Here is a 27,752-nt window from a genome sequence, read left to right on the forward strand (position 1 = left end):
TTTACACTCTCTTACAAGTTTCTTCTGGCTGCGGATAATCCAACGTAGACTACTCCACAGAGATTTTTTTCACTAGGGCTCTAGGGGTCAAAATGGGACTTTGGGAATCCAATTTGTGTCTCAAATGTAAATCCCACACTGGGACTGTCATATGTTCACTGGGTGTGTAAAGCTGCAGGGGTTTTGGGACGAGGTATCTGACTTCTTGGATGAGATTCTGGGAAGCGGAATTCCCTGGTCTGGGAAGTTAATCTAGTTGCATATTATTGATAAAAGCACTCAGCTCCCAAGGGGGGGCGGGGGTACACAGTTTCTGGCAGTAACATTGTTACTTGCTAAGAAAACCATATTATCATGTTGAAAGACTGACTAAGCCCCTGAATTTGCTCAGTGGTTAGCGCTGATGCGGTCTAGCTCGCAGATTGAGTGCTTGCGGCAGAAAGACTCATCCCCAAAAAGGACTTTTCTAGCCTTTAAAGGTTATTTTGCGGTATTGGGGGAAAGTCTTACGGAAATGTGAAGTGAACCATCTCCTTGCATATGCTCAAGATGGATCTGGCACCGCTTCCCAATCTTAGACATTGGAACAAGTGGGTGAATGGGAGTGTGTTAGGGGTTCTGTTTTCCTTATTGCAAAATGCTGTTTGAGCCTACGGGAGTGGAGGAGTAGCCTAGTGGTTAGAGCAGTGGGCTATGAACCAGGAGACCAGGGTTTCCTTGTGACCTTGGGCAAGTCACTTTACCCTCCATTGCCTCAGGTACAAACTTAAGATTGTGAGCCCTCTGAGGATAGGGAAATACCTACAGTACCTGAATGTAATCCACTTTGAAGTGGAAAAAGCAGAATATAAATTTAAATAAATAAGGGTTCCATTATTCTGGGGATATTCTTTTCTACAATAATTCTATGTTCCACTTTGCTATGGATCAGATTGCATTGTGTATTACATTTGTTGACTCAAATTTAAAAAAAAGCAAAGTAAGGAAATGGGGGCAGAGGGGTAGTGATATCATCCCTAGAAGATGGATGCTTAAATCTAGGGCTCTCCTCATGCTCTTTGAATTTCATCTCCAATATCTCAGAATGAGTTTTCTGCAGTGGGGGGGGGGGGGGGGGGGGGGGGGTTATATCACCATCAGCAATGGCCACATAATCCCTGTGTTCCCACCACAACCTTATTAAAATCCTCCTCCATCGATCCTACCGAGAGCATAAATAAGATTTTTTGGCACTGCTGCAGTCCATAAGTGCAGCGAGATGACAGCACAAAAGAAAACTAAAAAAAATGTCTCCACAAATGTTCCCTCGCTGCAAAGTCTAGCATAGACAGCGGCGAGCAGGCCGAACACGTGCCCTCAGAGATGAGCAGAGACATCAGTGCCGGAGTGAGGGAAGGTGCGCCGAGCCGCACCGTCTCTCTGAATTGGAGCGGGGTCCTTCACAGGTATATGGCCGGCTTAAAGCAGGAAATCCACGGACTGCTGGCAGAATTGAAATGGGAGGTAGTGGATCTGGGGGGGGGGGGGGGGGGGGGGGGAGGCGGGTCGAGGAAACAGAGGTCCACTTGGAAGACCAGGCCTTGGAGTTGGAAAGTTTTAAAGCTTTCCCACCATAAACTTTTGCAGGCTAATAATGAGCTACTCAATTGCCTTGAAGACCAGAAAAATATTTCACGGAGGGCGAACTTGAGATTCAGAGGAATCCCAGAAGATCCTGAATTTGCTAATTGCAGGCAAGTATTATCCAGCATTAGTGCGCAAGTCTTAGGCCCAGACGCAGAGACTTCTGAGGCACTGGTAAAGCTGGAAAGGGTGCAGAGGACTCTGGGAACTGCATGCAACAACCCCGCACAAGACAAATCACCTGTTTCCACAGTTTCAAGAAAAGGCTGTTATTACAGCAGCTCAAAGATCGGGACCTGTGATGTGGAAATCTACAAGGATCTGGCGATCGACAATTTACAAGTACAGGAGTTTAGAGCTGTCATCACTACCCTTCAGAGTCACAACATCAGCGCTGGCTTTCCCCATTTGGACTGAGCTTCACTAATCGCTGGAATGACTTCCCATGTTACATATAACATAGAAATGACGGCAGAAGGCGGCCAAGCGTCCCATCCAGTCTGACCAGCAAGCTTTCACACTTTTTTCCTCATACTTATCTGTTACTCTTGGCCCTTAGTAACCTTTTGGTTCTATTTCCCTTCCACCCCCGCCATTAATGTAGAGAGCAGTTTTGGAAATGCATCTAAGTGAAATATCTAGCTTAATTAGTTAGGGGCAGTAACCACCACAATAAGCAAGCTACTCCCACACTTATTTGTTAACCCAACCTGTGCAATTCAGTCCTTGTTGGTTGTCTGAATATGAATCCACTTTTCTTCATTCCCCCCTGCCACTGTTAACGAAGCAGCAGGTATACTGCAAGCAACTGGTATGGACTATGCTTTACCAGATGCCCCTACATCAGCTAGTGGAAGCAATCGGCCATTCTATGATAACCCTAGATGGCAGCGAGTGGATAAAGGTGGCAAGAGGCTACACCACCATTCTGGATGATCGCAGTTATTTAAAGACTGTCCGGTGTGATTAGTCTGATATGAACTTTTTACTGACTGGGCCGTTCTGGCATGGGGCTGGTTTATGGTGGGGACAAGGGCTACTAAATAGCATTGTATCTTTCATTTAAAGTGTAAAGGGGATTCTCTCAATCTCATATATTGCATATTGAATAGGTAACAGTGAGTCAGGGAGGTGTGGTAGGTTGGTATTGTGACTTCATTCCCTAAGGAGATTGTCAAAATAGGCAGGAAGTGGACCCGTTATAATAGGGATGTGGGAGCAGGGGGGTTTTGGAGAGTGGACACGAGGTTACGAGTATAGTTGGTGGATTAGGTCTTTTTATAATTGGAAGGGGACTGGCCTCAGATAACATGAGGACAGTGCTGGTATTGATTTGGAGGGCACATTGTAGTACCCCTTTAGTTTTGCTGGCAGTGGATGCTGAGAAGACTTGATAGGGTCCACTGGCCATATTTATTTAAAGTATTAAAGAAAATGAACCTAGGCCCCAACTTTTATTGGGTGGACCCAGCGCCTGTACGAGAATCCTAGAGGTTGCTTAAAAATAAATGGGGAATATACTTCACCATTTGTGGTAAGGAGGTACTAGACAGGGCTGCCCTCTATCACCCTTCTTTTTGCTCTGTCCTTAGAACTGTTTGCAGAGAAGGTGAGAATTCTCTTTCAGGGGATGTGGGTGGGCTCATCTCACTACAAGCTTTCTATGTTTGCAGATGACCACCTCTGGAAGCCTCATTGCAGGCTTTGCTGCAGAATCTGAGTGTTTGGTACAGTTTCTGGATTTAATGAGGAGAAATCAGAGCTTTTAAATAGTTCAGCTCCAGGTGACCTTTTCGACCACCTTGGGCTACTCTCCCATTTCATGTAGCAAAGGGGTGGGTGAAATGTTTAGAGGTGAAAACTCAGTCCTGAAGTAAAGGTCTCAACTATACTCCTTTACTTTCTAGCCTTCAAAAGACTTAAATAGCTGGGACATAGGGGGTTTCTCATGGTTTAGGAGGATAGCCATCATCAAAATGAATGTGCGGCCCCGTTTGTTACTTTTTTTTTTTCAAACCTTACCGGTGCATATCCAGACTCTTTGTTGACTCTGTGGCAATGCAAGCTCCTCAGATTTATTTGGAAACACAGGCCACCCAGAGTTGCTAAACCTGTCCTTTACTTGGATAAAAGGAGAGGGGGCCTGCAAGCCCCTCAGTTGATGTGATATTTTGCTGCATCTCAATTGAGTGCATTCATACATTGTCATAAAGGTGAGGAATTGAAACCTTGGGCTAGAATAGTTCCATAGGGTGCTGGGGATCCCCCCTTACATATTAGAGCTTGGCAACAGCATGGGGTCAATCTCTCTGGGCTGTCGCCTTTCTCCAGTTTAATTTAAGTTATAGGGGAAATGAAGGTCCAGATTAGTGGGTGATAAAACAGGCCTACCATTTGGACCTCTTTCTTTATAAGACGCTTCCCTCAAGGGACAGAATCAAGGGAGATAGAGTGCTGGATGGGCAAGGGTTTGTTTAAAAGGGAAAAATTGTGGGATAGCTAGAGACTTTTCCCTTCTGATGCACTGCGACAATGATCAGGTCTCTCTGAAAATTACTGCATGCAGGCCAATAAGCTTACTAAACCTATCTCCAAGATTCTTACTTTATTAGGTAAGGAACCCCAGGGGACGATGGCATACCAAATCGCTTGGGAGCAGGAGCTGGGAGAAGGGGGGGGGGGGTGCTCTGGAGGATAAAGAATGGGACCAATGTTTTTTTGCAGTTAATCGGGGGTTTATCCTCTACCAAAAAAGAAAATGGGTATAAAGTACTTCATAGGTGGTACCTTACCCCCTGCTAGACTCAGCGAGAGGTTAGCAGGCTCAGGTGACCATTGTTGGAAGGGATTTAGGGCTAGGGTACTTTCCTGCACTTGTGGAGTGCCTAGCTGTAATGGGATACTGTACTGGATTTTTGGTTTTCAATAGCTGGTAATCGGGTGCCTAAGGAACGCGAAGTATGTTTATTATCCATTCCACCTGCTATGGAGTCTATGCTTTTTCAAAGATGGGTGCAGCAGGTATTTACAGCTGTCAGATGCTAAATTGCCTTTTGGTGGCATAGGACTAGTGTCCAGTCTTTAACCGATGTGCAATCTCATTTGGATAGAGTATGATTTGGGGAAATTAACTGCTATTCGTAATGACAAGGTGCCAGCTTTGAGAAGATGTGGTAGTCTCAGACACGTATGGATGTCCATTTTGGGGAAAGCTCTTGATTCGGGGTAATTATTACATGCCTCCATCTACGGTTACCTAATTTCTCCTGCCTCCTTTGGTTGGATTCTGTGTTTCAGCACTGGAATCTCAACTCCAGGCAATAGCTGTTGAGTCTAGGTATATATATGTTAATTATTCCTTCCTTTTTTACTATTAGGCAACTTCTCTTGATGCCTGCCTAGATTTTTCTTTGTCTGCACCATATTTCCACCTTGTGTAGAGTATATGGGGGTGTGGGGAAGGGTTTGGGTTAGGATAAAAAGGAAAAATCAACACCAGTAAAGTTATGCTTTATTCCATAGTGTATTTTATTAATCTTTACAATATTATTGCATTGGGACTGTATATGTGATCCTACATTATGGTTTTTCTATTTGGGTTGACCAATAAACCGTTAATTACAAAAAAAGGTAAGAACTGAATTACAACTACTTTTATTGGAAAACATATCTCAAAAAAAAAAAAAAAGCTGATTTAAAACTTTTCATATGATGCCAGGGATCATGCTTGGAGGCCTTGAACAGCATTGTGAAGCCTGTGGAGAATGAGCCATTGGCATCTGACATGGGAAATGAAGGATAATGCCGTGCTGAGTAAAGGAGAAGAGTTGTTAAAGTATTTTCAAACATGTTTTCAGGAAATCCAATCTGATATAAAATCTATCAAAGAGTTGAGACTGAGCTTTGCTCTGACCTTATGGAATTTGGGCAAAGGGGAAAATGTAGAGGTCTCTGGACAATTCAGTGACTGCAATAATGGATATAAATAAAACCAATACTGAGATGGCCCTTATACCAGAGCAGTGGTTCTCAATCTTCCCACCCCAAATCATGACATCTGACAAACCATGCTCACAAAACACTGCTCTTTACAATTCACCGCAGAAAAAATAAAATGCCCAGTATTTTTATTAAGAATGACTAGAAAAGTGTCTGAACAAATTACATAAATAGTAAGCATCCCATACCAAAACACCAATTTCCAGCACTCCAACAGTAACCACCTTACCTAAGAAAAGGAAACACTGAAAATATACCAGGCCTTAAGACACCAACACACCTCTTATTAGGAAAAGAGATCAAGCCAGGCCAATAGAGCCCTACACAAACTACATGCCAGCAAAATACTTCACCTCGGTCACATGTGCAGACACTCACCTAAAAGAATGAGAGACCATAAAAAACTAGAAACAAGCAGACAAAAAATGAACTGGAAACTGCAACAAGCCAGAGAGACTGTATGCAGTGTAACAAAGGAAAAAGAGAAACATCACCAGTCCTCAAAATAAAGTAAGAAATATAAAATCAATAGCAGTAAAGTCATACTAACAAAAAACAGATTTCAGAATAGTTGATGAATGGAATATCCAATAATTAAAAACTCAAAGAGTTTCTAGATTCCAATAAAATATTTCCAAATAGACAAAAACCCAATAATGAAAAAGGATAAAAAATGCTTTGATCTGCATACCTAGGCATGTTTGATATCCAGGTGCCCTGAGATTGTTTTCAATTTTCAGGAGGGATCGTTTGCTTGCAACTTTCTCCTCCGTCACACACAAGTGCTCTCACACCCACACATGCACTGTCTCTCACAGACTCATTCACACACTTATACATCATCTACATGGGCTCTCAGTCACAGACACATGCTCTTACTTACACACAGGCTCTCACTTATATACATGCTGTCACACACAGGATCTCAAACACGTTGCTCACTCTCTCTTCCCATCGAACTAGTGGCAGCAGCAGCCTCCTCCACTTCCAGCCCTCACGGCCTCAAGAAAGGACTCCCATCTGCTGCAGGGGCTGACATTGCTCCTCTTGTTCCGTGTGTCTTCAGGCTGATGCTGCACACACTAGCATGGTCTCTTCTTCCTGTTCACGGCCACTGCACAGCACTTCCTGTTTCGGACAGGAAGATACCAGGCTGGTGCTGCTGACTCCAGCTCTCCTGCCACATTCTGCCCAGGTGATCAGCCTTTTAAGCCCAGGCAGAGGAAGAGTTCCTATTTCGCTGGTGCAGCAGGGGACTGGGAAGTGTGGCGACACACCTATGTGTTCTTGGCAAAACCGGTGGGTTGTGACACACCGGTTGAGAACCGCTGTACTAGAAGATCTGGAAAATAGATCCTGATCAAATATATGTATAAAGGGCCTACCGGAAACAGAAGCCTTTGACAACAGATATGGTAGTCTAAAATCTGCCCAGCTGTCCTGAATATATGTGGAGAGAATGGCGAGGAACTGAGTAACGAGGACATTGCTATAGAATGAGCTCACAGAATACCTATACAGAATGTTCCCTGTGATAATTGCTTACATATTTTTCCACAGTCCCTACAGGCTGCTTGGTCATGTTCAGGAAAGAGGCACAAATAGCAACAGTTGTGCCCGGTCACAGCCATGATTTTTCCCACACTGGCAGTATTTAAAGCCAGGAGTTTTAGGCATTATAGCACTTAAAAGCATTTTTGTTTGAGAAAAAAATTTCTGCAGAGCACAGAAAAAAGTACAACTGAGGAGCCTCTCACGAGACACATGGGAAGAGGCATGCAGCCACAAATGAGAAAAGCTTTGAGCATAGAGAGAGCATAGAGAGAGCTCCATCCCGTGACACCCAGACAGCATAAGCCCACTTACCAATGGGAAAAAAAAAAAACTCACTGCATTGGCAATTAGTGTGACAAGAGGTGTGGTAGCATTGTGAAGGAAATAAAAACAAGTCTCCTACTCTAGCGGTGCTAGCTAGGCTAAAATGAATCCAATCTATGGAAAAGCTAACTGCTTTGTGGAAGAATAACCTTATCAAATAGAGAGATGTGGAGGCCCTTTCAGCAATGGATGGATGATACAAGAGGTACCTCCTGCATTCTGTGAACTATTTAAGTCTGAGTTTTTCATATTTTTTTCACTTTCAAATATTGCAAAATGGCATTTCAGTGGGGGAGGAGAGATCTGGGGTATAAACAATGTGTACTCAATTGTTCAGTGAATATAACTGGTGGCATATGTATTATAAGTTTTAGTGTTATTATTCATGAATAAAAATTACAAAAACAATCAAGGAAAGAAATGAAGTCACCTGGTAACCATAGGCAATCAATTGCACAGCAGCTTAAAAAAAATCCAATGGCATCACAATGTGCTCTGATCTCCCTGAGATTAACTGAACTGGTCCATTTTCTTATAGGAAAGCAAATGTAAGTTGGGGATAGGTTTGCTTATAGTGCAAGACGAATAGAGTGCATTTGATAGTCTACGTTTTAAGTTCTGTTTTCCCATACTCCCAATCTCCTGGAACATCCAGAGCCCTCCTACTAGACAGATATGGCTGAAAATTGGCAAGAGTGTTAGCACCTAAGTAAGAGGCTCTCCTACCAAACTGCAGACAAATACAGCCACAGAGCTTCTAATAAACGAATGAGAATGGACAGACTAAGCATGGACAATAGGCAGTCTTGCACTTTTGCTGGGAAGTGCACCGAGCACATGAAAAGTGTCACATGGTGCGTATTTTGCAGCCTACATATGAATTAGATTGAAATGGATGAACAGTTAAAGTTAAGGGGAGGTGGGGAATACAGATAATACCAGTTTCCTATAGAAAAGGAAGATAAACTGAACATTTAGGTCAATCCTTTCTACTTACTGGTGCAAGTTTAGAAACTGGTGGTAATCGTGCATTCTGACGATTAGTGACGTCTCTCAGGTAGTATCTAGAAAGGCCAAAAACACACAGAATGAGTTTCTCAAAAGAACAGCAGTATATTCTGACAAGCAGTGTATTCAAGCAGAACTCTGCACCTATGTTACTTACGAGTAGTATATCAAACCAAGCATAACATTTTAATTCTCAGCTGATATTAACGCATGTTAATTCCCTGTAACATATTACTAATCACCAGACATTCCCCATTCAGACTCACTTTGTGCTTTGGCTGTCCTGCGGTTTAAGCTTCCCTTTAGCCGCTAAATATTCTAGGAGCTTCTTCCTGCGCTCTTCTGCAGAAGAGAGAAAAGAGATACTATCAAACAGCAAACAGTAACTGTTTTGAATATAGTGCTTTTATTTAAAGAGAGAACAATATGCTAAAGAGTCCACTGCAACTGTAAATAACATACTTGTGACCTGGGATTGGCCCCTGTTGGAAACAGGATACTGATCTTGGACTTTTGGTCTGACCCAATATGGCAAATCTTATTGTTCCCAGAAAAAAAAAAAAAAAAAAAAAAAAAGAAGAAGTTGGAGGTTTCTAAGCAACAATAAAAAATAAGTGCTTACCATAAACAGTATTTTCTGTAGATAGCAGGATGAATTAGCCATGCTGACTTGGGTGATGTCTGACAGTGCACTATGCTGAGCCTTCTCCAAGTACACAGAGCTTTGATGTCCCCCATGATTATAAACAGATTCTACATCTGTTAATCAGGTGTACAGAATGATGATAGGGAGGGACTGCCCAGGGCATGCGTGGCTAATTGATCCTTCTATCTATGCCCTATACTGTTTACGATAAGCAAACTTGCTTCCCCCCCCCGCCAGATAAGCAGGCTGAATTAGCCATGCTGTTTTGGGGAATCCCAAGCTAAGGACTGCTGTTAGTGCTTCGCCCAGTTCTATATCTCTCTTTTTTTTTTTTTGGCGCAACCCATCTGTGTACATTGACAGCCTCTACTTGCCTCTTACTGTATTCAAAACTGAATGAGTCACACAACTATCAGAAGTTAATAGTCTATCCAGACAGTAGTGGGATGCGAAAGTATACACAGACCACGTTGCTGCCTTGCGATTGTCAGCAATCAGAACATTTTGTAAGTATGTTCCTGAAGAGGCAGTAGCTCGAACTTGATGCACCTTAACTGCACTGGACAATGGCAAAGAGGTAGAGTGGTAGCAATATTGAATACAATTTGTGATCCAGTTGGATAATGTTCTTTTGTTACTCCTATTCCTAGGTTGTTAGGTTGCAGGAGACAGCTATTGGGCATGCCTGTGGCCTTGTGTTCGTTGCTTATAGTAAGTTAAGGCTTGCTTGCAATATTCTCTCTTTCGTTCCAGTGTTGTCTGGGGAAGAAAGTTGGGAACATAATAGCTTCATTGAGATGAAAGGCGGACACTACTTGTCGGCAGAAATTTTGGATGCGGACAAAGTACCACTGTCATGGAAGAACTGCAGGTAAGATGAGACATGAACCAAGGCTTGAACTTCACCTGCTCATCTTGTAGATGCGACAGCTATTAGGAACACCACTTTCTATGTTAGATATTTCCACGATGCTGCTTCTAAGGACTCAAATAGGGTTGTCATGAGAATCGTCAAAACAATGTTAATATTCCAAGGAACGGGTGGATTTTGTATTGAAAGTGGTAAATAAAGCAGGCCCTTCATGAAATGTGAAATGAGAGGGTGCATAGAAATAGATAGTCCCTTATCTTAGCAAGGATAGGCTGCAATAGCACTCAAATGATCTCTGACCAAGGAGGTTTTGAGACCCGTTTGGGAAAATTGGTGTAAGTAGTTGAGCAATTGTTCTGATGAACAAATGAAAGGTCAATAGAATGAGAGATACACCAATTGGAATAGAGTTTCCATTTGAAAGAGTAATTGAGACTAGTCTTGTTTTCTTGCAGAGAGGACGAGGTCCTATATTGGTAGTGGTAAATCCAGCCAAGCTAAGATTTCACATTTAACATCCATGCCATGAGGTGGAGCGACAAATGAAGCAGGTAGAGTGTTTCTCCCCTGAGAAAAAGATTCGAGTAATTGCCCAGATGTCTTTTGGGTTGGACTGAATTGTACAAGATAGGCATAAGATGGTCGACTGGCACAACAGAGCTATGAAAATCTCTGCCTAGTCGGGTAGAGTAATTGGAGGTAATGTGTATAGCAGACCAGTCAACCACGAAAGGAAAACATCCTGTGATTTCTGGGTAGAACAAAATTGGTGTAGGTTTTTGTTGTGTTCTGTTGCAAAGAGATCTATCCATTGCATGCCCTATCGGTAGAAGATATTGTTGGCTAGTTTTTGGTCAAGTGACCACTTGTGTGGATAAAACACTCTGTCACGTCTGTCTGCCTGTATGTTCACTATGCTATAAGTATGTCGTTTGGAGTGAGATGAGCAGCTGACCACCCATTCCCATATTTGAACTGCTTGTCTGTCTAGTATCTAGGAACCGGATTCCCCTTGATGTTTATATAGAACATGGCCACTTGTTGTCCATGTGTATCATAACAGGTTTGCCCTGTAGCAAGTGTTCAAATGTGACCAGAGCATTGCGGATGGCTCAGTTCTAGAAGGTTGATTTGAAAAGCCGCTTCTTGTAGGGACCACTTACCTTGCTTTTGGTACTGAAAACCATGAGGAGCTCAACCCTGGGTAAATGCATCGGTGGTGAGGATCAACTGATTCAGAGGCAGCCGCAGAGGGGCTCCCTTGTATAAAGGCATGTTCTTTGAGCCACCAATTTGTATCTTTTTTTTTTTTCATGGAGGCTGTGACCAATATTAAGTGAGAGGTTGTCAGATCTGTGACCAATAAATCTTCAGACCCCACTGCAAAATGATGCATGTGGAGTCAAGTATGGGAGACTATATGAATGGCTGCCGCCATGTGACCCAGGATCACCAGAAACTTGCATACTGAATGACCAACGTCTCAGTTGTAAGGCAAGGTGACAGTCGTTTTGCTCTTTTGGAAGAAAAACCTTTGATTAAATGGAACCAATTTTTGTTCCTATAAACTGTAAGATTTGAGTCAGTCTGAGTTCTGATTTCTCATAATTTATCAGTAATACCAAAGCCTCCAGACATTCTATGATGATTCTTAAGTTTGTCTGCAGGAATTTGGGGTTTGGAGAAATTATAAGCCAGCCATCTAGGTAGGGAAGAATTCATTACCCTTCACAATGGAGATGGGCCACAGCCACTGCTAAGCACTTCATGAAGACTTTTGGGGCAGAGGATAGTCTAAAGGGGAATACCTTTTACTACGAATGAGTGGATCTTATCTGAGAGCAGAGATATTGCCCACAAGATTGGAGGGCCGGAATGTGTGTATGTCTGTCCTTTAGGTCAAGAAAGGATCAAATTGTATGAAAGGTAAAATTGATTTGAGAGTTAATCTGAATTTCTCCCTTCAGAGATAATTGTTGAGAGATCTGAAGTCCAAGATGGGGCAAAGACCTCCTATGCATTTTGGAATGAGAAAACGTTGGGAAAAGAAGCCCATATTGATCAGATTCTTTGGGAGAAGCTGAATTGCTCTGTGATAATAGCTTCTCTGCTTCCAAGTGCAAGAGGGAGCTGAGAAGAGAGTTTCATGGAGGCAGGGGTGGTTGGTGAAATCCAGAAGGTATCCATACAGAATATTGAGGATTCAATGGTTATTTGGGACCATGCTGAGAAAATTGCTTATCCTGCCCCCCCCCCCCCCCCCCAGGAGTGGCTGGTTAGATCTCAAAAATCCTGCTGCTGCTATTTCTGTGGCCTATGGTCCCATTGACGGCCTCTTGGTTGCGATTGCGTGTACAACAGCAGATGATAGTGAGGATACTGTTTGTATGGTATCCTCTAATAGAACAGTTTTTTAATATTGTGAGAAATAATGTCTGTATGTGCCCTATTGTTCAGTAGGCATCGTCAGACACTGTACTACTACATTTTGCTCCTTAATTTGGGAGACTATCTTACTCAGTTTTGTCTCCAAAGAGGTTGTCTCCCAGGCATGGTAGATCAGCGAGCTTTTTATAAACATCCACTCTGATCGTGCTACAGCCACTGCAGAACAGGGGGAGGTATCTTCAAAAGCTTTGTAGACTGAACACAGTAAGTGCCTGAGCTCCTCTAATCATGGAGTAATTGAAGTGTTCTGTTCTCCGGCCTCTGACTGAATGAATGGCTTTGGTTGTTGAAGGCATTTATACATGTACTGTACCATATAATATTGGTGCCGAGGAATCTGAGATATTAACATGGAGCTTTGGAATACTTTGACCAAAAGGTCCAAAGTCTTATTCCCTGGGGGAGTGGAGTCATTTTCTTTGCTTTTTTCAATGTGGACTCCATCTCCACCAAGACGTAAAGTAAATGGACTATTCTGTATCCTGGAAACTTTGAGGCAGAACTTAAAGTCTAGTTTTCTAAAAACTAGTAGGCCAGAAAATGGGCCTACTAGTGATTAGATTTCATTAAGACTGAATCTAGGACAGCATGTAAAGGCAAAGCAGTTTGTTCTGATGGGATTCCAGAATCTTTAAAGTGTCGAATACCTCCGAATGCAGATCAGGTATCTTGTGGACTTCTACCTTTAAGGTATTGCCCAACTTATCCACAAATCTTGAATAAGTAAGATGTTCTGGTGGAGATGAATGTCCTGGAGGGTCATCAGGGGTATACAAAGGGAATCCTGTGGAACTAACTTGAGATCGAGAAGGTCAAAATTCCTGACATCACTCAGACTTAGAAGATGGTGGACCACCTTCTTCTACCGGAGTAGGTAGAGTCCCAAGATTTCATGGTGGAGAACATGGTGGACTGTCATACCTGGGCAGTCTGTTTAGGTAGTGAGAGACTCATGTTCTAAATTATGTTCTGGGACCCGCACCAGGGATCTTGGTGGTTGCACCTACAGGTGCAGAGAAGCTAATAGATTTTTTTTAATAATGAAAAATTTGTTCTATTGCCTTTGTGGACCTAGATCCTGTAGACAGAGGGGACGTCTTGCTTACCGAAATTGTTTAGCAAGACGGTGAAGCAACTGGGCATCTACTGCTCCTAGATGGCAGAATAGCTGCCAGCTCAATATTTGAAACTGGAGGTCCACTTGGTATAAATTCCAAGGGTTCTTCCCATGGAGTTCTGTCATAAGAACATAACGCTTGCCATACTGGGTCAGACCAAGGGTCCATCAAGCATAGCGTAGAAATTACTTACCTGATAATTTTGTTTAGTGTAGACAGATTCAGGACCAATGGGTTATACTCCCCTGCCAGCAGATAGACACGGAGTCAGATTTCAAAGCGTATGTCACCCTAGATACACCACTGCAATGACCTCAGCCCTTCAGTATTCTCTCCAAAAGCCACTGTGGACATAATATTGAAGAAAATGATTTAAAATGGATAACCATAACTGTACTCAACCAAACACCAAACCTCAGTAAAAATATAGACGCCCTGATCTAGGAACCGGATGACTGCTTACCTGTAATCTTTTGGAATCTGTATCCACTCCACAAGCAAATCCTTGGCACCGTTCCTGGGCAGCCATGGGCAGGATGCTGAGTCCATCTGTCTACACTAAGGAAAACGAAAATCAGATAAGTAATTTCTCCATTTCCTAGCATGTAGTTAGATGGACTCAGGACCAATGGGTTGTACAAAAGCTACTCCCAATCGAGGCGGGAGGCTGCCTGCAATACTGTTAACACCGCCCTTGCAAAGGCTGAATCTTCTCGGGCCTGTACGTCCAGGCGAAAAAACCTGGATAAAGTGTGCAAGGAGGACCATGTCGCCTCTCAGCTAGCTTCCACCCATGAGACCACCTGAGCCCAAGTGGAATGAGTTTTAATCTGAGAAGGTAATGGCTTTCCTATCTCCACAGACTCCCATGACCACCTCCTTAATCCAGCAAGCTATGGTAGCCCACAAAACTGGTTCGCCCCGCGAAGGACAAACAGGCAGTCAGTCTTTCAGACCGCTTCTGAAACTTCCAGATACCGCCCCAAAAGTCTGACATTCAAATGATGGATGCAGTATTCTTCTGTGTCCTCGTGCTTATCTAGGGATGGCAACGAAATAGACTGATTCAAATGAAACTCAGAGACTACCTTGGACAATAAGGATGGAACGGTACAACGCTGTAACACTCCTGGAGTCATGCATAGGAAAGGTTCGACACGACAATGCCTATAGTTCAGAGATGCGGTGTGCCAAGCATATAGCCATCAGGAACACAGTTTAAGGCTAATAAATGCAAGGAAAGACTGCGGCCTAAAGGAGGACCTTGCCAAAAATTTGAATACTAGATTAAGATTCTACAAGGGAACTGGCTACCGTAGGTGCTTCATCCCTTTCAGAAAAGCCACATCTGGATGAGCCGATAGGTGGGTTCCGCTCACCTCGCCCATGAAACAGGAGAGCGCAGCTACCTGAACCTACAAGGAGTTAAGGGTTAAAACTTTATCCAAGTACTGCAAAAAAAAATAATTCCAGAATTAGTGGGTTTTGGACTGCCGGGGGGGGGGGGGGGGGGGGGGGGGGGGGGGGGGGGGGGGGACGACACCACATTTCTTGCACCAGGCCTCAAACACTCTCCAGACCTGCACATACATTAGGGATGCAAAGAACTTCCAGGCGCAGAATAAGGTGGCAATTACTGCCGCAGAATATCATTGCTTCATCAAGCGAGCCCTCTCAAGGGCCAGACCGTAAGACAGAATAGAGTTTGATCCTTGTGAAGGACAGATTCCTGCTGTAGCAGGTCCCTGTGTGATGGGAGGCACAGGGAGGTCTCCACCAGGAGTCTCTGCATGTCCACATACCATGGGCCAATCTGGAGTTACTAGTAGGACTAATCCCCTGTGGTCCTCGATTCTGCAAATGACCCTGCCCATCAGGGTTCATGGAGGGAAGACATAGCAACTCTTCTTCTGACCAGGTCCGAACAAAAAAAAAAAAAAAAGTGTCAATCCCAAGGGATCGATGACCTACAACTGAAGAAAATCAGGGAACCTTTACATTGTGAGAGGTAGCCAGCAGGTCGATGGACAGAAGTCCCCAGCGATCTATCAACTGAAAGGCTATGGCCGACAAAGTCCACTCTCCTGGATCCAGACTCTCTCTCTGCTTAGAAAGTCTGCTCTGACGTCTTTTCCTGCGATGTGGAAGGCTGAGATCTGTAGAAGTATTTCCACCCATTCCATAAGGAGCTCTATCTCCTGTGAGACTTGTTGGCTCTTGCTTCCACCCTGGCAGTTGATGAGGGCTACCGTCGTTGCATTGTTAGACATTACACGGACCGTTTGACCCCGGAGTCTTCGGCTTAATTGCAGATGTGCCAATCTGACTGCCCAGGCTACTAGGCAATTGTTGTTCCAGAGGGTCTCTTCCTCGATCCAATGTCCCTGGGTTTCCAGTTCCTGACAGTGAGCTCATCAACCCCGATTCGTGTCTGTTGTGAGAACCAGCCAGTTTGGAGAGGACAGGTGTACACCCCTGCTCAGATGAGCAGGGGTGTACACCTGTCCTCTCCAAACTGATCTCAGTTCCAGTAGTGGCTTCCTGCAGCCACTACTGGAACTGAGATCATTCTCCCATCAGTAAGTGGAGGCGAGACAAATAGTCTTGAGACAGCAGGTTCCAATGTGATAGTGAGCGTTGAAGTGGTTGCATGTATGCCCTCTCACATGGCACTATTTCCAGGGTTGCCACCATCAGAGAACTTGGGAGACAGCTCCATATTGTCGGGCGTATCATGATCAACTGATCCACTTATCTGTGTGGTCAGAAGGAAGACCTTGCTCTGCTTGGTTTCGAACCAGACTCCCAGATATTCCAATGACTGGGAGGGCTTGAGACTGCTTTTGTCCAGGATTATGACCCAATCGAGGTGCTTAAGCAAGGAGATCACCCTGTTGATCACCTGGAGACTCTTCCACGGACTTGGCCCAGATCAGTCATCCAAGTACAGGTGCACCAGGATTCCCTCTTTTCTCAATGCTGCTGCTACGACCACCATAGTCTGAGAATGTTCTGGGGTTGGTGGCTAGGCCAAAGGGCAGTGCCCAGAACTGATAATGGCAACCCAGTACTGCAAAGCATAGGAAACTGTTTTGACGGATTGGAATATGTAGGTAGGCCTTGGATAGGTCCAGGGAAGTTAAGAACTCTCTCGATTATCATGGAGTGTAGGATTTCCATGCAGAAATGATTCACTCAGATGTCGAGTGATGCTCTTGAGATCCAGGATGGGGGTCCTTCTTGGGTACGATGAAATAGATGGAATAACGCCTTGTATTTTCCTAGGACTCAGGTACTGGGATTATAGCCCTCATCCTGAGCTGCCTTAAAAGGAGTAGTCTCCTCTGCCTGCTTCTTGGCTGGGAATGGCAAGGAGACATCATGAATATGTCCCGAGGAGTGCTGTGAAATTCCAGGGCATATCCTTCTTGTACGACCTCCAGTACCCATTTATCCGAAGTGATCTCGACCCAACTCTGCTAGAAGAGGAACAGTCGACCCCCTATCTCCTCATTCCAAGGGTGAGTTGGCAAATTTTCACTGGTGGGGTTAGGGACAAACCTGAACCCAAACCTGCCACTCTCTTGGGCTGTCGACTACAAAAGGACAGACCTCCCAAAGGGCCAAGACCTCTGAAATGTAGAGTTTCTGTAGAGACGAAAGCATTGGGAGCCCCTGGATCGATCCCTCATAGGCAAGGGGCACTGTAACTTTTCTCTTATCTTCTGATAGCCAGGGAACTGGAGATTTGCCCCATTTACTGGCCAGCTTTTCCAATTTGTTTCCAAAAAGGAGTAATCCTTTAAAGGGCATCTTTGTAAAATTTACCTTGGAGGTTGAGTCTGCTGACCAATTCCGCAGCCATAGCTGTCTTCTGGCTGTCACCAGTCCCCTGGCCGAAGTACAGACTAGATCTGAGCCCATGTCAGCTAAGAAGGCAGTAGGTTCCATAACCGCTCTGGAATTTACAGAGTCATCCACCTCCTGAGAGGCACGAATGAGCTACCAGAGCACAACAAGAAACAATCTGTAAGGTCATTGTTACTGCAAAGGCCTGTTTAAGGATGGCCTCCATCTGTCTATTGTGTGCATCTTTTAAGGCCACTCCTCCCTCCACTGGGATAGTTGTTCACTTACAGATAGCACAGATCAGCACACCCAGTTTAGAGAAACGCAAATGCTCTCACTGCCTGATCCAGTGCGTATAGAGCTTCTAACTCTCGTCCCCCTTTAAAACTTGCTTCTGGGGCATCCCATTCCAGGTCAATCAACTCCTGGATGGCTTCCAGTACTGGAAAGTAGAAAGGTTTTCCGTTGGGAAATCAGAATGGGATTCTTTGTTTCTGTCAGTCTGCCCCAGGAACTCCCAGGATCTTCAGGGGTCTGGGAAACCAGGGCTGGCACTTCGTCTATGGAAAAACCAGAACATAAGTCTAATACGGTTCTAAACCAGGGGGAATTTCCCCATATTCCAAGGAATATGTATCCTCCTCTTGGCTGTGCCGTCCGGGTCCTTACCAGGGATACCTTTGGTGAGGCATGCCTCGAAGTCTGCCAATAGGACTGAGAGGGCTTAGCGGCTCAGATTCCATCCAGACAAGGGCAAGTGAAGTAGCAGACTGTGCCTATATGAAGGCTTGAAGGCCCTGGAAAAAATTCCTCCTAAGAGAAGGCAGCCGAGTCCACGCCTAGCCCAGGAGGTACTGAGGTATTCTCGGCCGCTGAATTTCCCTCTCCCGTGGATGACAGGAATACTCAGATCGGGGGTTTTTCCAGTTAAGGCTGTGGCTAACCCATCCTCTGAATGGGAGGAGCCGGGGTTAGCAAAGTCTGGGGAGGCCAGCTCTCCCTGGGCTTCCTCAGTGTGCTGACATAAGTTGGAATCCAGGTCAGACTGTGAAGTCCTAATTTGACAAGCAGCGCAGAGAGAAAGGCGCTTATGTTTCTTGACTGCCACAGCCACTGGCGGCGTTAACTATGTTGTCAGGTCGCGCTTAAAATGTTATACGCACAGATTTCAGGCGCCTAGACAGGATGCGGCAAGGTGCACACACAGCCCATGCACCCGGCTTTACCTGTATTCTGCACATATGTACGTGCACAATTCTATGCACACGTGTGTGCGGAGCCGACGCACTGCACATACCAACATTCTATGGATGGCAGTACGGCATGCACAAAGATGCTCGCAAGCTGACGTTGCTGCAGCCTATCACGTGGTGTGCCGACCAAGCCTAAAGCAGGGCCTAACCCCAACAGGATTGCGAACATCTGTACGGCACACTGAGCAAGAAGACCGGAAGAAGTCTTATCGAAACCCCTCCAAATGTCTGAATTGAGGTAATTTTTTTTTTTTTAAATTTACCTGGACTCAGCGCTTACTGCTGAATATGTAGGCTGTCTCCAGCTGTGGGGGGAGAGGGCTTTGGCCATCACTGCCGCACTTATTTTCCTGCACCTGCTGCCTTTCAGCTGCTTAAGCAGCAAAGTCCACACCAGGAACCGGTGATCGGACCAAGGCACACTCTGAGGGATCTCGGAAATCACCTCAGGAATTCTCAGCTGGGGGAGGGACCTTTAGATATCACCAGGGGACTTTATTTTTTTCTCCAATTTAGATGTAAAATTTCTCCTTCCAAAAAATATAATCCTCACAGGGAGAGAAGTCCACAGTCTGCTGGAGACGGAGAAATATTGAAGGGCTGAGGTCACTGCAGGTATATATCTAGGGTGACATCAGCTTTGAAATCTGACTGTCTCCATCTGTTGGCAAGGGAGCATAATCACTGGTCCTGAGTATCTGGCTACACGCTAGGAAATATCCTATGTCCAAAAGTGGTCAATGCAGGACACAAGTAACTGGCAGATTCCCAAAACAGACAGGCTTAAAGTTACAAAATCATTTCAGAAGTAAACATCAACCAGCTGATATCTTTTTCTGGACTTAATACATCTGTGACTAGCTTTTAAGCACTCCGCTTCCCTCCATCAGGTCAACATTAAGACGAGCTAAGCAGAAGATTGCTCAAGTACACAAGTAAATTACTTGTATTATTAGTCTGTTTTCAAAAGTGTGAAAGAAAGGGAAGAACTGGTAGGGCAAATCATCAGTTTAATAGTTTACCTTAAATAGGTGGGAAATCCACACATCAATGCCAATTACGGCATGTAGCTTGGGTGCCATCTCTGTGGGTGTTTTAGCAACCCCAATACTGAAAACAACTCCTTCACCATGTCTTGGGAGTAGTAATTTGTATTAAGCAGAGGTGTACCAAGGGTCTCTGGCACTTGGGGGGGGGGGGCAATGCATTTGTACTGCCTCCCTCATTGCACCCCATTGCCCAAAACTGGGACATTTTCCCTTACTATTCATCATAAAAAAATATTCTGTCGTCATTTCAGTAACTGCAACACAAACTCCCTCTGCAACCAACAATGAGTAAAACAAAACCCTGCAAAGAATGAACACTGAACCTAGAGAGCAAACCTGCCATACCATAAATAGACCAACTGCCAGACTTATAGAACAACCTTACCCATTAGTCCTGGGGGAATTCCACGCCACTGCAGAGCACAGAATTCTGCAGGCCACCCCGCTCGTGGCAAAGATGGAGCAGGCCCTGGCATGCCGTAAGAAGAGGTCATCCCACTCAAAGCGAAGATTGAGCAGGCCACAGTGAGAGAGTGAGTGAATGAGTGAGTGTGAGAGAGATCATGTGTGAGAGTGCCAGAGAGAAGGAACCTATATGAAGAAATTGTGAAGGAATGTGTGTGAGAGATTGGGAGCTGGTGTATGAAAATGGGATTGTATGTGTGAGGGTGCTTGTTTATGAGAGAAAGTGCCTGTGTGAAGGGATGTGTGTGAGAGAGAGGGAGCCCATATGAAGGAGTGGGGCACATGCGAGAGAGAGGGGGGTCTGTATGTGTACTAAAGAGAGGGAGGCTGATGTATGAGAGGGACAGAGGGAGGGGCAGTACTGAGAGAGGTCAAACTCTGGGAGTGGAGATACAGTGGACGGACAGGTATTTATTTATTTATTTATTTAGCACTTTTATATACCGATTTTCCAGTAACAGAATTACTAATCAAGTCGGTTTACATTCAAAACAATAACCATGACAATAAGTTGTCTTACAAAAAACAGGATGATTCGAACTTGGATACAAATAACTGGGTAGAGGTAGAGCCTAGAGTGGTGCACAGAAAAGCAGGAAAAACTGCTTTTCTGTGCACCCTCAGACTTAATATCTTGGCAATATTAAGTCGGAGGTCCCGAAGGGTAAAAAGTAAAAAAAAAAAAAAAATTTGAAGTCAGCCGGCGACTGTCAGGTCGAAAACCGGACGCTCAATTTTGCCGGTGTCCGGTTTCCGAGCCCGTGGCTGCCAGCGGGCTCGAGAACCGACGCCAGCAAAATTGAGAGTCGGCTGTCAAACCCACTGACAGCCGCCACTCTGGGCCAAAAGGAGGCGCTAGCGACGCACTAGTGTCCCTAGCGCCTCTTTTTGCCCGTTTCTACCGCCGGGCCTCATTTAAATACTGTATCACGCGCACAGGTGAGTGGCCTGTTCGCGCAGACCATTTTCAAATCATGTTGGTCCCAGTCTTGTTTTCTAACTCCTTTCCCATAGGCTGATTCATTAAAAAGTGCGGGAGAGCCGGCGCTCCTTGTTGAGCGCCAGCTCTCCCCAATGCACAATTCTTTATTTAAATGAGGCCATGTGCTAATAAGGAATCGCTAGGGACAATAGAATGTCCCTAGCGCCTCCTTATTAGCATTAGGGATGGCTGTCAGCCAATTTTACCAGCAAAACTGAGTGTCAGTTTTCTAACCTGCCGACCGGCAGATTTTTTTTTTGTTTTTGGTATTTTCTGCTTTTCTGTACACTTTTCAGGGTCACTTACAATGCAACACCTGCCCTTGGGCAGGCGTTAATTTCTGAGTAAAATATGCAGCTTGGCCACCATTTTACTTTCAGGTTTTCGGGCGACTAATAGGCTCATCAACATGCATGTGATGAACGCTATTAGTTTCGGGGGGAGCCGTGCATTTTCCATACACTATTATTCCTTACAGTATAAGGCAGAGCTTTCCAAAGTGTGTGTCGCGACACTTTGGTGTGTCGCCTGAGGTGTGCCGCGCAAGCCCGGTGCACGTGACACACCGGCAAGCGGGAGCCAATGCGGCCATCGGTGGAGCTCATCCCACTGGCGGCTGAGCTGCGAAGAATCGTACACAGCCGGAAGATCGGTAAGGCCGTGGTGAGTTCACGTCACCACGGCCCGAAGAAAAAGGGCACGTCTAAACGTGCAGGTGCTCCGCCTCCTTCCTGCCCACGCGGCCCCGGAAGAAAATTGTTGCCGGAGCCGCACGGGCAGGAAGGAGATGAAGCAGCCGCGTGCAGAAGAGGAGCCGCGTTGTTGCAGCGGGCGAGAAGAGGCCCGGTAGCAGGGCCCCCACCGCGGATCGGATCGGCCCGAGAAGATCAGGGCCGCTGCAGAGCCGATCCTGCAGCGACCCGTGAAGAGGAGGCCCAGAGGTAAGAGAGAGGCTGAGGGCCCGTAGAGTGCGTGTATTAGCTGAGTTGAGAGATTGGGTGCCTGTATGAGCTGAATTGAGAGATTGTGTGCGTGTATGAGATGAGATGAGTTGAGAGATTGGGTGCCTGTGTGAGTTGAGAGATTGGGTGTGGGAGTGAGGATCTCAATGTTTGCAGAGACAACATGTGAGAGCCTGTGTGTGAGAGAGAGACAGCATGTGACAGTGAGAGCCTGTGCATGAGCAAGACAGCATGTGGGAGTGAGAGAGAGCCTGGGTGTGTGAGAGTCAGACAGCATGTGCAAGAGAGAGACTGTGTATGAATGATTGTATGAGAGAGAGAGCATGTGAGAGTGAGAGCCTGTGTGTATGTGTGAGAGAGAGAGAAAGCATGTGAGAATGAGAACCTGACTGTATGTTTGAGGGAAGAAGATAGATGAGAGAAAAGAAATAGAAAAAAGACAATATGAAATGAATTGGCAAAAAAATAAGAAAGGGGAGGTGGAACCAAAAAGCCTGGGACCAACCAATTAGAAAACTAAGATCAGACAGCAAAGGTAAAAAAAAAAAAAAGAAATAAATTACTTTTTACTGATTGGCACATGTAATCTTTGTTAATGTCAAGAGTAGCACTTTCTCTATGCGGATCTCACAACGTACGAGATCAACATGGAGGAACTGGAAACCCACAGGGCCTGCACAGAGGAGGCAGCACAATGGGCTTCAGTGCCAATAGCAGCAATCAGCGCCTCCCCAATAGCCATGCGGCATCAGTGGCAGCAGAGGAATGAGAGGCTCCGAGGTTGCTGGCAAAAGAAAGAGAGGGGGTCTGCCTTTAGTGTGTGCATGTGTATGAATGGGTGCCTGCCTGGGGGTGTATGTGTGTGAATGGATGGGTGCCTGCCTGGGGGATGGTGAGGGAGTGGTGTGAAAATGAAAGGGAGCCTGCCTGGGGGTCAGTTTTAGTGTGTGAGAATTACTGGGAGCTTGCCTGGGTGTGTGTGTTTGTGTGTATGTGAGGGAGCCAGAGTGTGTATGAGAAAATCCAGGGGAGTAAGAGTTTGTGTGTGGGGTGTGTGTGGAGGGGGAGAGAGTGTCTTAGAGCCTGAGAGTGTGTCAGTGTCTGTGAGAGCGAGAGGTTATGGTGGGTATAAGAGCATGAATGTGTATGTATGTGACAGTGTATGTGTGAGAGAGAATGGACATGTGAGTCTGTGTGAGAGAGGATAACCTCTGGGAAATTGTAAAAAATGTATATGATTTTAATTAATAGAAATTCTATTTATCAGTAGTTTTAAAATATTCTTTTATTAGTATGGTTTTACTATTATAACTGATGCTTTATGTTTCTTGATTTTGTTTGTTTTATGAGGAATGGTGGTTCTGTTTTTCCATTGTTAATACACAGAGTCTGGCTTCTTGGAGTTTCCATTTCAGTTTTTGTCTAATTTGTGCTCCTTTATTTTGTATTCTGTATTTGGTGAGGGTCTGTCTCTGCTCTGTGTGTATGACCATGATGAGAAATTCTGCTAGCATAGGGATCTATAGCAATCGGGTTTGTTTTGTTTCCTCAATAGGTGGTGTATTGGTATTCTAGGATCCAGTGTAATATTTACCCATGCTTTTTCACAGGTAGGGTTATTGTTGTTTGAGTCCTTGGTGTTATTACTGTTATGTTACAATGGGATTGCAGTATAGATTTTGAGTGTCTTTTTTGCGAGGTTTTATTTTAGTTCACAATGTGCCTGGCAGTGGAAGGTGTTTGTGCCTCTGTTACTGTGAGGTGACACCAGCATTTGAAAATATCTTTTAGTATGATGAGCTGTAAGGGAAACATCCAAGCTCCATTGTTTGGGGGAATTTCAGTGGATGCACAGAGTTACAGAACTGGAGGTGCAGGATTTATATTGACATTCTGTCCCTTCCTATATATTCCAGATTTCACTCTCATAGCCATATAGAATTAGTTGAATGAGGCTATCAAATAATTATATAGTGTGAAACTGGCCAGCTTTTTAAAATTATGCAGAAGACCCTTTGGACTTTTTTATTAACACCAAATATTCAAAAGCTGTGTTCATCCCATCAAGCTCATATATCTCATTAAAGAGGTAAATTGAATAACACAATAACTTTGTTTTATTATTGTTACTCATAAATTATAACTAACATTAATCTTGGAATATTATATATTTTTAATATAAATGAAAGGTTTTCACAAGATATGTTGTGTTGTGAAACATTTTATTATGTATATATTTAAGGAAACATACATAAATTGTCGAAATACATTTCGTTCATTTAACCTTTAACCTCCGGTTTGCTTGTAGACTAATTACTGTGTCCCGAAATTATGTTTGTCTAAAAAGTGTGTGACCAACATGAAAAGTTTGGCAAGCTCTGGTATAAGGGGTAATAGACACTGGTGGGAAATGTGCAGCCAATCGCGTGTTTAACAGTACACGCAGCCAAGCCACAGTTCCATATCAGCCTGCCTGTCTCATGTTCATTGTTTCCTCTCTCCTGCTTTCAATTCTTTTCTCACAGCAGCCAAACTATTACATCTCTTTTCTCAGTTTTTTCTACCTTTATCTACTCCTAGCTAGGTTTCACCCATCCTCTCTCCTCCATCATTCAGTCCTTGATCTCTTGTCATCTCATCTGCATTTTCCACTCATCCCCTTCCCAACCCATCTTCACATTCACCCTAGTCCATTTTCCCCAAGCCCCCATTTCCCACTTTCATCTATTATTCATAGAAATAAGAAACATTCCCTAATTCCCAGTTTCCACACTCTATACTCATCCCTTCCCCAACTCTCAAATACTTTCCTCTGCATGTTCCATCTCCCCTCATTAGCCCAATTTCCTTTGTCATTCATCCTTTCCCCCTGCTTCTGTTTCTAACCACCTACTCCACCTCCTCTCCTAGTCCCATTCATTGCCTCTTGCCCTTCTCCAGCCTTCCAAGTTCACACCCTATCACCACATTTCACATTAACAGCCCCATCTCATAATTCCTTGCTTACAATTCACACACCTGCTGAGTCCCTATTCTCCCCACCCATCCCCAAGACCCTACTTCCCCCCTCATTCAATCTGAGTGCCCACTTTTCCCACACATTATCTGTTCCCTCTTCTGCCCCCCATCTAGTAGTCCTTGTTTCCTTCCCCATCCCTGTCTCTACCACACTTTCCCCTCCTCCCACCCAATAAATCTGAGCATCCTCTTCATCCCCCATCCCAGAATCTTCCCTTCACCCCCAAGCTGGGTGTCTTCACCCCCCCCCCCCACACACACAGTCATCCCCAAGTCTTCACCCCCACACACACCAAAATCATCCCAAAGTCTTCACACTTCCCTCCTCTCAATCTAGGTACTCTCAATCCAACCAAGTTTAAGAGTCTCCCAAGTCCCCAGGAGCCGCTTTTAAACTTTAAATTGGCTGCCCCCATCTTTGCATCCTCTTTAGATAAGCTTATAACTGGCCTCTCTTCTTCAAACTTGTCACTGATCCGCACCGGCACGAGGGGAAGAGAAACCGGTTACAAGCTTCTGAAAGATCAGGAAGAGGTAGATGAAAGAGCTTCGGGGGACTCGGGGCTGTCTGGAAGGCTCAGGACATGCGCTCCATATGCCCGTACCTGACGACAGCACCGGTGCGGGCCCTACTGCAGTTATTCGATGCCTGCTAACAGAAGAGGCCCCTGCTGCGCCCCCCGGTACGCCAGTGGTTTTGAGCTTAGTACCGCAAAGCATTTTGTAAAGTTGGTTCCTAAGTGACATAGAACTCAAGCTCCTACTGCATGGGCCAAGTTCACAGAGTTCGTGAGTTTGCTCATCTCCCCCCACCCTTCCTTCAATATTCCTTGCCTTCCAAATAAAGTTACTTAATTAATGTAACAAAACGTGGGGAAATACAAATTTAAAAAAAAAAAAGAGCGTGCTAGTTATAAATCGCGGCTTTACTAAAAAGATAGTGGTGGGGAAACTCCCTTTCATTAAAAACACTCGCAGGCACGTCCCCGCGAGCCACCAACAGAGGAACGGGAAGGTGAACCGCATCCATGCTCACTACACCCCAAGAAGAATTATCAGCCATCACATTACTATCATTAAAGACTCACTCACCCTCCGCGGATATTTTCCTCACAACAACGCCACCCTCCATTCTGCACCCAACTCTCCTTCCCCCTCTCAAGCTGCCATGTCAAGCGCCTGACACCGCTCATTAGCCGCCGAGGCCGTTTCAAACCCTCCAATCAGAACGTGCGGGTAAACCAGAGAAACAAACGTCCCCCAACGCGCTACTTCCGCCAGCTCGCCCTAAGCCCTTGAGATGATTGGTCACGAGCTACCGCCTGGCGCTAAAATGATTGGCTCTGAGCTGACGTGTAGGCAGAAGTTCCCGCCTTCTTTCACCTCCTTCTCACTCAACGCTGGACCCACCCCTCTTGGAATTTGATTGGGTAACCTAAGCACACAAGAGGTGGCTTTCAGTTGTCAATCAGGGCTCTACTTTTCTCGGTTTGGGCGCTGTGGGATGGTGTTTCCCCTTCTGTCTTCCGGGGGGTGGCGAGTGTTGTATTTATTTTTGATTGTTTCAGATCTTCCTGGGTTGAGCTCAAGAAGTATATGTGGGACGTTACCATATGACATGGTCCTGGGTGTGACTAGCATTATACAATTTCATGTTGGGGGCAGTTTGCTTGAGATTAAGAAATAAAGGGGAGCTGGGAGTTATTAATTTTTATTTCATTTACTGTTTGCGTAGAGTTTGGGACTACACTAATAAAAAATAATGGAAAAAGAGCATGCTTCAGGAAGTCTATTTAAAATTGGAGATATTCTTTTGAAAGTGCTTCTTACAAGTACGTATTATGATTTGAAGTTGTTGGGACTGGTTGATTACCAGGGTGCTGTAGGAGGAATCCGGGCAGAAGGACGTCTGAAGTTACAGCCTGTGGAGGGTTTATTAAAAATGTGTTACAGTTCAAACATTACCCGTTTTTCTTTTTCTAATTTTTTTTTCCTGTTGACAAGCCTTGGGACTTTGTATGCACTTAGACAAAACCAGTAGCTTCAATTGCCTCTTTACAAAAAGCAAATGAAATGAAGAAACAAAAAGTGATAGCAGGTAAGGACTGTAAGGCACATCTGATCTGTCCAATACTATTCCTAGCGTATAGCCATAGACCCCGGTTTCCCTTCACTTCTTTGCATGATGAAAGATCCACTTTGCATATTTTTGGCTTTTTTTGCATTCTGTTATGTAAGAACATAAGGAGTGCCATGCTGGGTCAGACCAAGGGTTCTTTGAGCCCAGCATTCTATCTCTGATGGTGGCTAACCCAGATCTATAAGAAACAAGGCTGAAGCTAGCATTTTTTTGCTGCCCTGTGCTGTCCCCTCCCTCTGTTTTGTTTTTTAACACAATTATTGTTTTTTCCCCAATAACCAATGCACAATAGAAACTGTCATTCTCTTGCTCTGTTTCACTGACCAAAAAAAGTCCTATTCTCTATGGCAATCCAATCTGTCAAAATTTAACACCCCCCCCGAATCTATTTTACCCCATCCACAGGTTCAAAAATTCCTAAATTGTGCAGGAATGAAAGATTC

At 44.8% G+C, this 27,752-nt stretch overlaps 1 protein-coding gene across 1 annotated transcript in view; it reads right to left on the minus strand.

The window, feature by feature from the left end:
- The window catches only part of CKAP2L (cytoskeleton associated protein 2 like), a 79,515-nt gene extending 53,097 nt beyond the window's left edge, over nucleotides 1-26,418 (minus strand). The window contains exons 1-3 of the mRNA XM_029604241.1: nucleotides 26,262-26,418; nucleotides 8,775-8,850; nucleotides 8,498-8,564 (exon numbers count right to left, since the gene is read on the minus strand). Of these exons, the coding sequence (XP_029460101.1) occupies nucleotides 8,498-8,564; nucleotides 8,775-8,850; nucleotides 26,262-26,301 (183 nt within the window). The 5' untranslated portion in view covers nucleotides 26,302-26,418. The remainder of the gene's footprint in view (nucleotides 1-8,497; nucleotides 8,565-8,774; nucleotides 8,851-26,261) is intronic.
- Nucleotides 26,419-27,752: the final 1,334 nt, after the last annotated feature.

The sequence above is a fragment of the Rhinatrema bivittatum genome, chromosome 5, assembly GCF_901001135.1.
Source record: "Rhinatrema bivittatum chromosome 5, aRhiBiv1.1, whole genome shotgun sequence".
NCBI classification, from domain to species: Eukaryota; Metazoa; Chordata; class Amphibia; order Gymnophiona; family Rhinatrematidae; genus Rhinatrema; species Rhinatrema bivittatum.